Raw genomic sequence first — 12127 nt, forward strand, 5'->3', positions numbered from 1 at the left:
GTTTCATAGCAAGCCCGGGATAACAGTAAGCATTCCATCTATTCTCTATTGATATAATAACTGCTTAGCCAAACTCTCTGGCATATTTCATAATTATAACACCTGTATGTTCATTGATTATACAACTAGAAGTTGTGCTTGACTGTAATTATGCTGCTTAAGAGGGTGAGCTGTGCTGAGTTTTGGATTTGGGATCTGTGTTTTGGTGTTGGGAACTCAATTTTAACAAGACCGCTGCAGGGGACAAAACTGGTATTCTCAAACCTTGCCCATATAGCTTCCTTCAGCACCAACTGTGCTGCTCAGCAAGCAGTGGGCTTGGGTCTATTACCCTGCTTTCCATAAAACCCCACAGCCTGCATCAAGTCCCTGAGCAGCTATTGTGTTGCTTTTCCCCAGCTTGAAACCAGGGTTTTGAGCCCTTGTTAATTAAATCTCCTTTGTCCAGCTAAGCCTCTGTGTCCAGCAATTAAAGCAGTGTACCCTCAGCTTCTGACTGTTTGTTACAAGGCTGTGACAGAAAAGCTCCCCACTTTACCTGTTCCCAGCCTGGCTTGCAGTCTCTCATCACAGCCTGGAAGAGAGAAACAACCGCAGCTGCCAGTCAAAAAGAAGAAAGATCTGTGTCGGGTTGGTTGTGTTTCCAGTTACAATCAGATCAGAACAAAAGACTTTGACCTGCTTTCAATGCTGTCCTGGTTCTTGCTGCTAGGAAGATGACAGTCCTGTCCCTGGGGCTGCCTTCTCCTCTCTGTTAATCTCCCAGGAGCATTGTAGGGCCAGGCAGGAGCATGACTTAACCCTGTCACACTTCAGTAGGTGCTGTTAATTGCCTAGGTCTCGTTTCTTCTGCTCTCTCTGTAATTGGTATCACTTCATCCTTCCTAATCCTACCGGTAACCCATCATCTTGCTCATCCTCACTGTTACTCGCGTGTGGTGGCACAGTGTCAAGAGCAAGATCCAGTCCTCCAGATACTGAAAATCAGATCAGGGTGGAATCTCAGGCATCGTGTCATCTGACATAGGTGAAACCTTCCCACAGCATTTGTGAGGACCTTGTGAGCATGAAGCTTTATACTTTTTTTTTTTTTCCCTCTTGTAACATTAAAGCTATGCTTGCAGTTCAGACTTTACCCCAGGCTGAGGGAGTAGTGAATTGCTTCAAGATCTTTTCTCTCCAGCAGCAATAAACCCTGAGAAGCATATTGCTAGCAGTCTTCCCTGTGCCTATTCCCAGGGAAACTCTCCTCCCCGCAGCCTGTACCTCCTGGTAAAGCAGAGCTTTGGGTTGGGCAGGAGCCCTGAAGGCACCAATAGGTCTGGTGGGTCACTGCTGGCTTATGGTGCTGCTTACCCTCACCAGACCTCATCCTGACATGTAGAAGAAGACAAACTGATTGGAAACGTGATGCTCTGTGCCTGGTTTGGCTGTGGTGATAAGGGAGTGGCGGTCATCAGGATCCTGACAGGAGCAAGTTGTTGTGTTTGGGCAGTGGGTCGGTGGCATCCTGTGGGAAGCAGCTCTGAGGGCAAAGGAGCTCAAGAGGATCAGCAGGTTTAAGGACGGGGTCTTCCAAGGCCATCCCAAAACTGAGGTAAGTGAAGGGTGCAGGGAGGGTGGGAGGAGGAGGGGTTCCCAGTGCCTGGCAATCCATGGCTCTGCGCAGAGCCGTTGTGTGGTTTTTAGAGGTTATTTTGGTGCTCTGTGGTCCATCTGGAAGGCACTCTGTTATTATTTCGGCACCATTTCAGGCTGCTTTGAGGTTATTTTGGGATCATTTAGTGCCATTTTGGGATTGTTTCAGAGTCATTTTGGTGCCATTTGGGCCAGTTGGAGCTAGACTGTCTGCGGGTAGTCTGGGCCTTTTGGGGACTGCTCTGGTGCCATTTTGGGCTGCACTGTGGTCGTTTTGGGGGTTCTTTTGGGGTAATAGTATAGACAAAGCCGCAGTGCAGCAGCTGACGGTGACGCGGCCCTGGCGGTCCCTGTGTGTCCCGCCGCACTGTGCGACGTCCTGAATGGACGCGGAGGGTAGGAAAGCAGCAGGCAGGGGCGGCTCGAGGAGGGGGCGTGGCTTGAAGAGTCCCCGCCCCCCGCTCAATATAAATCGAAGCGGCGGCAGGTCTAAGCGGGAGTGTGTCCCGCGGGGGCGGCCATGGCGGTGATGTGCTGCCTCCTGCTGCTGCTGTGCGGCGCTGCGCTGGGACCCGCCGTGCACCTCGACTTCACCGAGCACCGCAGCCAGGCGGCCAAGATCAAGGTCAACCCCCGCGGCAACCTCTGGGCCACAGGTACTGGGGGCCCGCGGGGCAGAGCGGCCGGGGCGAGGGTCGGTGCTTGAGGCTGCGGGGCCGGGACTGGCACGGCGGTCCCGTGAGGGTCGCTTGGGGCGGGCTCCGCTCAAGCCGTCTTCTGAGGTCTCCTTTCGCAAACGGAGCTCGCAGTTCCTTCGGAGCAGGGATGGCCGCTCTGGGAGCCGTGGTGCTCCGGCTGTGCCCGGCGCTCCTGCGGGCAGAGGTGAGGGGCGCGGCTCTCTTTGCGGCTCCTGGCGCCGAGCCGCTGGTCCTACGGCCGTAGAGATGCCATCGGCGGGAGGAGGGCTCCCTGAGCGAGGCCCCGGGGCTGCTGGGCTCTTCTAGGCGTTGGTTTGCTTGCTGCTTCTTGTCAGGTTGTCAGCGTGCGGTGCAGGTCACAGCCTGGTTCTCACGCCGATGCCGGGCGTGTGAGGCATACGAAGGCGCTGTGTTGCAGGTCACTTCATGGGGAAGAAGAGCGTGCCCGGCACCCCGCGTCTGGATGAACTGCGGCAGCCGGCCGTGCCGATGGCTTTCGGCCCTTCGCTCAGAGCTTTGCTGGAGGACGTGGTGGAACTGCTTACCCGGGAGCTCCTGAAAATCCTCTTGCAAGAAAGACTTTTGGATGAGAACCAAAGAAAATACGATCTCACTGACGAGGTGAATATTGGCTGGTATGGAGGGGAGATGCCCGGAGCAGGGAGGTGGTGGAGATGGAAGCACCTGCACTGCTGCTGGAGGTTCTGCTCTTTCTAGGATTGTGTCCAGCTGAATAACAGGGGCTTGTTGTCCTGATGTTTGGAGGGCTGAGTAGGAGATGAGGTGATCTCCAGCCTAGGGGTTGTTAAGGAGCATCTGGATGATCCTCTGATGGAAATGAGGGTAGCTGGCTGCTGCAGCTGCCTTGTCCGTTTATCCAGCCGTGGTGAGGACAAGGAGTGCAAATCCTGCCCCCTCTCTCTTTGTAGAGAAAGGTCAAGAGAGACACTGCTCTGTATGTGCAGGAAGAAGAGTCTGTCCTGCAGAAAGGTTTTAGTCTTCTAATTCCCCTTTCTGGGGCTGTTTTGCTATGGTTAGGGTGCCATGAGGGGTCGTGTGATGTTGTTAGTTTGGCCTGCAGAGAAGTGAGGGTGTGTTATTTTGCTGCAGAACAGGTATTTGGGAGCAGTTGCATGCCTCGTCTGCAGCTGGGGTTCCTGTACCACATCAGCAGATCCTCACCTTCCTCTTTTTAGCTCCTTGATGTGGCTTTTCCCTCAGGGCTTTCCCAGCTCCTAGTGGGAAACTAGCCCCTGGGAGCAAAGCATGCATAGATCCTCACGCAGGAGGTGGAGATGGAATTGCTTGGGCTGTGTGTTTCTGCCCGTTTGCTGCCTCTTGTGTGTTTCCTTGGTGTCTTGTACTTTCTGTTCACAGCAGGAAGTAATGGAGACCCTAGAAGAGATGAAATCCTCATAGGTGTGTCCTATGTGCGCTCCCACTGAGCTGCCATGCTTGAGGAGCCATTCAGTAGCTGAACACAGGTAAAGCTGCTTCTGTCATCTAGAAGCACTGATTAGGCAGTGCTTGCTCCTGTTTGCTTTTTGGGATAGGCACAGGTGGAGTGGAGCTGCAGGGATGTGAGCCTGAGTGGTACTGATGCTCAAGGACCTCCCTGATTAAATTTCATCAGATTTAGGTAAACTGAGGATCTCCTTGGGACAGAAGATACAGCCGGAGATGGAGCCAGAGCTAGAACCCAGTGCTGGACATCAGCCTTTGGTATGTGAGCTACCCAGTGCCCATCTGGTGCCTGGATGTGAGGTGGCACCCCATCCTGGGTGCCTGGCAGGCAGTTGGCTCCTACCTCACACCAGTTCCTTCCAGAACCTCACAGCTCTCCTGCCTCAATCTGCACGTGCTCCCAGCTGGGTCTTAGATCTGTTTCTGTCCTTCAGGTACCCCGAGCACCTCTGGACTAGCTTCTGCCTCCCTGCTCCTTTTTTTCCTACCACTCTACCCCTTGAGCATCTATACCTCTGAGCTGCTGGTTGATATTAATTCTCCATGATGCCTTTGAGCGCTGTCGTTATACTTCTCTGTGGGACCTTCTTTTGCTCTTGTTGGGGTGACGTGACAGCAGCATAAATTCCTCCTGCTGTTCCTGCTTTCTCCCTTCTTGTGGCTGTTGTTGGACAACTGGGGTCAGCAGCCAGCCTGAGCTTGAACTGGTGTGTGTGTGTTGTTTGCCACCTGCCTAAGAAGCTGCTTAACAGCTTTGTGCTGTGAAACTCTGTACATCCTCTTCTCAGGGTCTGTCACTTCCATCCTGAAGCAGTTTAGAAAAGCAGAGATGCTTCTCCCTTCCTGTTAGTCAGTGGGGCAAGAACTAACACGCAAGTGCTGTTCTGGTGCTTCAGTACAAGAGCTGTGCTGTGCTGCAGGGTAACTGTCAAGGGAATGCAGACTACTGTTAAAAACTGAGCAGACCTTTTACATTGAGGCAGTATCATTGATCATTCATAAACTGATTCTCCCTTTCTGTGGGCTCCTATAAACATTAAACAAATCCTTTGCTTCACATGGGCTGGTCCTGCCTGCTGCTGGTGGGATTTGTCTCAAAATGTCCCTCCACGAAGCAGGATCCCACACACCACTCCATGCAGGTCATAGCAGAAGTCTCACAGAACAGGAGAGGGCTGCAAATGGGGATTCTTCATCTTTTTAACCATGTGCACGAGGCAGGGCTTGGCTCTCAGTGTGTTGAGGTTTCACAGTGCCACCCCAGGGCCGAGCCTATGTATGTGATATCAGCTGAGGTGGCACAGGGGAGTTGTGGCTCACCATTGTGCTTTTTCTTGTAGGAGACTGGGCTTTTAACAAAGGTGCTGGAGAAGTATTTTTCAAACTGAAGAAGCGCAGCAGTGAAGGATGAGGTCGGCAGGCTAAGCTGTGCATGGCAAATGAAGGAGAGCATCATCCTTGTGGGTTACTGTAGCAACATCACTTTTATTTATTTTTTCTGTAATACTGTTAATAGTGATTGCTTGTATGAAAAGCAGATCCTCCCTGTATATTTCCTGTATGTTTTCTGCTTCCTTGATGTCTGATGTGCCCCTGTGAATAAAACCAGCTCTTTGCAGATGCTAGCTCAGACTTTTTCTTGAGAGTGGAAAGGCAGACCCCATGGCTTGTGGAGGAAGAATGCAGAATGGAGGGAGGCTCCTGCTTCTCATAGGCAGGAGGTGATAGGCTGTGCTCCCTGCAGCCCCACTTTTTGTTCTAAAACAAAATTACAGACGTGGGTAAGTTCTTACAGCACTTGCTACTGCAGCAATCCTCTGTAATGCTTCATTGGTCTTCGACAGTCCTGGCTACTGTGGATTCCTGGTGGACACTGGATGTGTTGCCCATCTTCAAAAAGGGCTGGAAAGATGATCCTGGTAGCTACAGACCTATCGGTACCGGGGAAGGTAATGGAACGGATAATCTCAGGAGCCATCATGGACCAGTTAAAGGTCAACCAGGGGATCAGACCCAGTCAGCATGGGTTTACAAACGGTAGATCCTGTCTGACAAACCTGATTTCATTCTATGACCAGGTGACCTGCTTAATGGATGAAGGTGAAGCTGTCAATGTGGTCAACCTGGACATCAGTAAAGCTTTTCACTCTGTCCCTCACAGCATCCTCATGAAGAAGTTAGTTGCCTATGGTTTGGATGGGCATACACTCTGCTGGGTGAAACACTGGCTGGATGGCTGGGCCCAAAGAGTTGTGGTCAGTGGAGTCAAATCCAGTTGGCAATCAGTCACGAGCGGTGTCCCCCAGGGCTTGGTAGGGGGGCTGCTTCTATTCAACATCTTTATTAACAATCTTGACAAGGGGATTGAGTGCACCCTCAGTAAATTTGCAGCACCCTCCCACCACCAAGTTGGGAGGGAGTGTTGATCTGCCAGAGGGGAGAAAGGCACTACAGAGGGATCTGGATAGACTGGATCGATGGGCCAGGGTTAATTCTGAGTTTCAATAGGGCCAAGTGTCAGGTCCTGCATTTGTCAGCTTGTTGTGAGGAAACCCTACAGGTGTGGGGAGGAGTGGCTGGAAAGCTGCCTGTTGGAAAGGGACCTTAGTGTGTTGATGGACAGTTGATGGAATATGAGCCAGCAGAGTGTCTGGGTGGCCAAGAAGGCCAATGGCATCCTGGTCTGTATCAGGAATGGTGTGGTGAGCAGGACCAGGGAAGTCATCTGGTACTGGTGAGGCCTCATCTCGAGTTCTGTGTTCTGTTTTAGGCACCTCAGTACAGAAAGGACATGGAGGTGCTGCAGCAGGTCCAAAGAAGGGCAACAAGGCTGGGGAAGGGCTTGGAGAATATGGCCTATGAGGAGAGACTGAAGGAACTGGGGCTGTTTAGTCTGGGGAAAGAGAGGCTGAGGAGAGACCTTATGGCTCTCTTCCAATAGCTGAAAGGTGATCGCAGCAGAGCGGGGTTGGTCTCTTCTCACTGGGGACAGGAGGGGAAATGGCCTTGAGTTGTACCAGGGTAAGTTTAGGTTGGATATCAGGAAACACTTCTTTACAGAAAGGGTTGTTAAGCTCTGGAAGAGGCTCCTCAGGGAGGTGGTTGAGTCACCATCCCTGGATGTCTTAAAAACCATTTGGATGTGGTGCTCAGGGACACGATTTAGCAGAGGGCTGTTAGTTAGGCTGTACATGTGGTTAGGTTGTGGTTGGACTTGATGATTTTTAAGGTCTTTTCCAACCTGAGTGATTCTATGATCCCATAAGCTCTCCTCGTTGGAGTGTACTTGCTTTAGGATGACCATGTGGTGTGCTTGCAATGTGTGCCCATGGCTGTCGTGTGCACAAGTGTGGCCCCAGAGTCCTCTGGGACAGCTGAAGAAGGCAGGTTGTCTTTTTATTAACTTGTTTCTAATGATGTGTTTAGAATGGTGAGTGTACTGTCTTCAGAGGTGCAGAAGGCTGGAAAACAAGCGGAAAAATTTCAGAATAAGGTTCTGTACCTTCTCAAAGTGCTGTTCATATACTGTCTTCCAGCTACCCTAGGCATGTCCCCAAGGAGAGCTAAATCTGATACCAGGTGCCTTGAGTGAAGCCACAAGCTCTCCCCTGCATCCTTCTGATAATGCGTTCAGCCTTGACCTCTGCAGGGGGCTGCTCTGAGCTCCCGCTGGGAGGAGAGCCTTTCTCCCAAGTGCATGCAGGCCATGTTGTACCAAGGCATGATCCATGCCTGGATCAGTGCTAGGATCCTTCAACCTTCAGAGGAGTGGGACCAAGCCAAGGGGAAGTTTTCCAGGAAGGTGCCTCTCTTCAACTTATTTTCTCCACACACTTGTTGCTGTGTTCTGGGAGATGAGCAGCCCCCAGTCTGGCTTCTGTTAGCTGTAGCAAAGCCTTGGCTTATAAACTAATAATAAGCAAGAAAAATAATGGCACAGCCTATCATATTTGATGCTGGAGCAGACCAGATGCCTAAGAGCTGGCAGTGTGATGGAATGGCAGCTGTATGGGATTTCTGACCTGATGCTCAGCTTTCTTATGATGTGCCATGTTGTGGGTCTGCCAGCTTACATCTTGCTCAGGGAGGTTTGAGGGAAGGCAGACAGATTTCTGGATGTCACACAAGAAATCTGCCATGCAGCACCTTAGTAAGATCCTCCTTCTTTAACCCATCTAGCAAGAACTGCTCATCTTGGCAGTCTGCCCGTCTCCCCCAGTCACTGAGGTAAAGATGAGTAGGTCATTTAGCAATTACTGTCACAGGCAAAACAAACTCAATTTGGGGAATTTAACTTAATTCATTAATTAACTTATTAATATAAATGTTTGAGTACTGATTCAGGTGCTGAGCAAGCTCAGAGTAAAGATGGAGATGAAGATGTGTCCCTGCTATGTGTAAGACTGGTCATCATGGAGAAAACCGTGCGCTTTGGTGCTCTTAGAGCTCAAATAGACCTCTGCCATGTCCCCATGACCATGGCTTTTCTGGTCTGAGCGTGTTTGTAGTCTTCCCACGTGCTCATAGCAGGGTCAGCTCAGGGATTTGTCCATTTGGGTCTTAAAAACCTCTGGGGCTGAAGGCTGCACAGCCTGGTGCTGCACCTGCAGCTCCATCGCTGAGCTGTTTCATTCTTTCTCCCATTCTGCCAAGCAGCCACTCAAGCTGAAGCCTCGAGTCCCTCTTCAATTTAAATTACAAACTGGTAAACTGTTGAGTTTTTTTTCAGATTTGCACTTGTCCCCTTGTTGCTCCATGTTCCTGTATGGAGCTCTCATGCCTCAACATTCTCCAGAGCCTGCCAGCTGCTTCTGCATGCTATGAGCAGATCTATATTTGGGGTCATTGACTTGGCAGATTGCTGGGGTGCCCTCAACCTGCAGAGACCCTCAGCAGCTGCATCAGTTCAGAACACAGATGGCTTCATGGTGATCGTGGCAGATCTCCTGGACTTCCCTGTGGCCGTGGCATGACTGCAGAGATGGGAAAAGGAAGTGAAGCAAGATCAGAGGAAGGGAGATAAACCATCTTCTCTGCTGACATTTGTTTCCTTTCAGTTGTGGGACAGCCTGGTGAGGAGAAGCAGACTCAGACTGATATGGTTGAAGGTCCACTGCTACCACTTGGTGTCATTAGTGTCCCAGGATTAGTGAAGTGCTCCCAGCCATGCTCACTTAGTTGGATAGGACTGACTCTCCTACGCCCTCAGCAAAAGTGTCAGGGCTCAGGTTGCTGTGCTCCTTCCTCTGCATTGTTTTGTGCCCTCTCTTGCACGGGAGATAAACAAGGCAGTGAAGTAGGGGGAGAAGGAGGCAGAAAGGAAATCAGCTTGCTGTCAGGAAGAAAGAATTAGGTTTCTAAATACCTTTGCCATCCCCCACACTTCTCCAGAGCTCCTCTCATGCTGATATGGCCTGATAGCTCTATGGGAAGGTCCACCTGGACCTATGTGCACCAAGTGTTGCTACTCTAGGCTAGAGAGGCTAGAAAGACAAACCACCCATCTACAGACCTGCAAAAACTTTCTATGGGCTGCACTTGCAGCATTTGTTCCTGAGCATTCAGGCTTCAATGGATGGAAAAGAATCTAGAACAGCAAGACAAAACCAGCCCCAGAGAGCCAGGTAAGTGCCTTCCTGCAACTGGACTCTGACATCAGACCCCAAAAATCATCAGGGTGATGATGTACAGAGAGGAGAGGTCTGACATGATGTCACTTCCAGTTTTCATGTATTTATTCCACACTTAACCTACATATGGTGGTAAGCACCAAGAAGGGAAATAAAATATTGAGGGGTGAATTGGTGCTTCAAGCTTGTTTATAAAGCATCATGAGTAGGATAAATGTGACGTAGCAGATGATCACTGCTTTCTGGGAACTGCTCCACCAGTGCCTTCACTCAGCTGCCACAGACTTCACCACCCAGTACTGAGACCTTACTGGGAGCTGTAGAGCTGGCCAAATTACTGCATAATTGATGCTTTTTATAAGATGTATTTAGATCGTTTCTACAAGAATGAGATGTTTTCCCATTGCAGGAAGCCAATCAAAGCAGTAGTTCAGAATTGCTTCTTCCTCATGTGATGGGCACAGGCATGTACGGTAAGATCCTTCTTGAAAGTGAATTTAGGATACTCCTTTCTCTTAATAAGGACAAACAAAGCTCCCAGTGGAGCAGCCCTTAGGACTTTCCACTGCTTGGGAGAGAGAGATTCATGTTTTCCTATTACACCGCATGCTGTTGGCCTTCATCAGAAGAGAGACCTTCAGAGACTTTCATCCCAGTTTGGGTAGCACAGCGCTGTGCGTTATTTCAAGGATGATGTGGAGATGTTAGACACAGGACATCTATGGAAAAATGGGTATTGCTTTAATCAGGCTTCTGAAACCAGGGATTAAGAGAGAAAGCTTATCTCTAAATTGCAGCCTGCGATGAAAGTGCTAATTATCACACAGTGCATCATTAACAAGACCTAGAAAAGCTTCAGAGGGGTCAACTCCCTCTTCTAACATCAAACTGAACCCCTGGAAGGGATTTTCCAAGCTGAGACAGTAAAATCTACTTCAAGGCAACACCTTCCTCAATATGAGTTCTGTTTGCAGTTCCCATGGGATAAGACACAGGTAAGGATGGAGATATTAAGGAAAGTAACCAGGTTTCTGTGATCTGGAGCTCCAAGGGCATGTGAGAGCCTGGATGGGACTGGGCCTTGTGATGATCAGGCAGCCCCAAGCATGATGGACTTTCTGACATGCACCTCGGAAGGTTCCATTGGTGACCCATTCCTCTCCTACAGTGTTTTGATGGCTCCCGGAAGGAGCAGAATGCAGGATACTCAACACAATTTCTGGATGAAGTATTCCTGGCAGCCTAGTTAAAGTCCCTCCTGTGTCAGTTCTCACTAGGAGGATGGCAGGACCTTATGGCGGTACTACTCACTGACAGCCTTCTCCTGACCCCATGCCTCACCCGACTTGCTAACCTTGACACTTTCCTCAATTCATGCTCGGTGCTCCTCAGAGTAAAATAATTGCTCAGGAAGATCTTGGTGCAGTGGTTGACTTTTCCCAGGGCAAGGACATGCATGTGAGCATTGGTACCTGCTCCGCTTCTGGCCCTGCACAGGATCATGCTCTTGCTTCCAGAGTTTTGCACTAAGATGAAAAATGTAGCAACCCAAGCTGGCTTGCTTTACTGTATACATTCTGGGCATCTGCAGCTCATGGACCGGTAGGAAATGATCCTAGTATATCACACTTCTGGATGTGGAATGTAATCATAGAGATAGAGAAAGTGAAGCCTTAAGAGCGATATATTTATTTGAGGCATTTCTCCTCTCCCTGGACAATGACAGTACCAAGCCAGTAAGGCCAGGCAGAAGGTGCACCTGGCAGGAGCTGGGAATGGTGGAAGAGGTGGGTGTTTGGTCAAAGCTGCTCCCTAGGTCTTCAGGATTACTCCCCAGGAAGTGGGTGGGCAGGGATACGACCTGTAGGATGACACAGGTTGGAGGTGTGATCACTCTGTTCCCCAAACCAGGCTATTGGACAGTGCTAGGATGAATCTGCTGAGGATGGAGGCCAGTCAGGACCTGAGCCAGGCAGCAGTCACAGGGAGGGGCGAGAAGTCATGCTGTGCTCTGTCCTCTCAGTCAAACTTGTTTTACAGGTCTCACATGCTGAGATGTCAGGTCTTTTCCCCCATCTTTGGATCCGCAGCATCTTTGGATCCCCATCAACTTCAGTGCCCTGTGGCAGATGAGATGCATCTTTTCTCATCCAGTGGGCACTCCATGATGGAAAAATCTCATTATGGTTTCACATGGGCTGGACAATGGGAAGCCTTTCCCGCTGCCACCCGGATCTCTTCCAGTGACAGGGTGTTGGGTGGGGGATGTTGGTTGTCTCCACCTCAACAGAGCCCTAGCTTGATGCCAGATGAAGTATCTATGCTCAAGAACAGGACTGAGGGGCAATGGAGACAACCAGTGGGGCAGAGAGACTCCTGGACACTAACTGCACCATTGGCACCAAGGAGATGGGCATAAATCTTTACTGGAGATCTGCTGGGCTTTGCTGATCCCCTATCCAACTTTTGTGTCACTGTCACCTTGCATAACCAAAGGTTTGGATGGGACCTTACTGGGAAAATTCCCCTGGAGATGGAGTCTGGTCCATTGTCAGTGGTGGTAGCCATCCCTAGCCAGGATGCGCTGCTGGATAATGCATTTTATGGGGACAGTGGCAGTTATGGGGGCTTTGAAAGCCTTTGCGGCCTTCCCAAGGAGCTTGGCAGCCCTGGTGTCTTCCTACCATAAACAAAATA

At 50.3% G+C, this 12127-nt stretch overlaps 1 protein-coding gene across 4 annotated transcripts; it reads left to right on the forward strand.

Moving 5' to 3' along the window:
* The first annotated feature begins 1638 nt into the window (after nucleotides 1–1638).
* Nucleotides 1639–5439, forward strand: NMB (neuromedin B). Of its 4 annotated transcripts, none has more exons than XR_002118753.1 (5): nucleotides 1639–2294; nucleotides 2755–2957; nucleotides 3714–3820; nucleotides 3970–4058; nucleotides 5141–5439. XR_002118753.1 is itself a non-coding variant. In XM_003209298.4 (3 exons), the coding sequence occupies exons 1-3, from the start codon at nucleotides 2159–2161 to the stop codon at nucleotides 5186–5188; spliced, it is 387 nt and encodes a 128-aa protein (XP_003209346.1). In that variant the 5' UTR covers nucleotides 1649–2158; the 3' UTR covers nucleotides 5189–5436. The 4 variants fall into 4 exon arrangements, 1 of the variants encoding a protein (XP_003209346.1); XR_002118754.1 differs by having other exon boundaries at nucleotides 1640–2294; nucleotides 3717–3820; XR_794865.2 differs by lacking the exon at nucleotides 3714–3820 and having other exon boundaries at nucleotides 1642–2294; nucleotides 5141–5438.
* Nucleotides 5440–12127: the final 6688 nt, after the last annotated feature.

Source organism: Meleagris gallopavo, chromosome 12 (assembly GCF_000146605.3).
Source record: "Meleagris gallopavo isolate NT-WF06-2002-E0010 breed Aviagen turkey brand Nicholas breeding stock chromosome 12, Turkey_5.1, whole genome shotgun sequence".
In the NCBI taxonomy this organism is placed as follows: domain Eukaryota; kingdom Metazoa; phylum Chordata; class Aves; order Galliformes; family Phasianidae; genus Meleagris; species Meleagris gallopavo.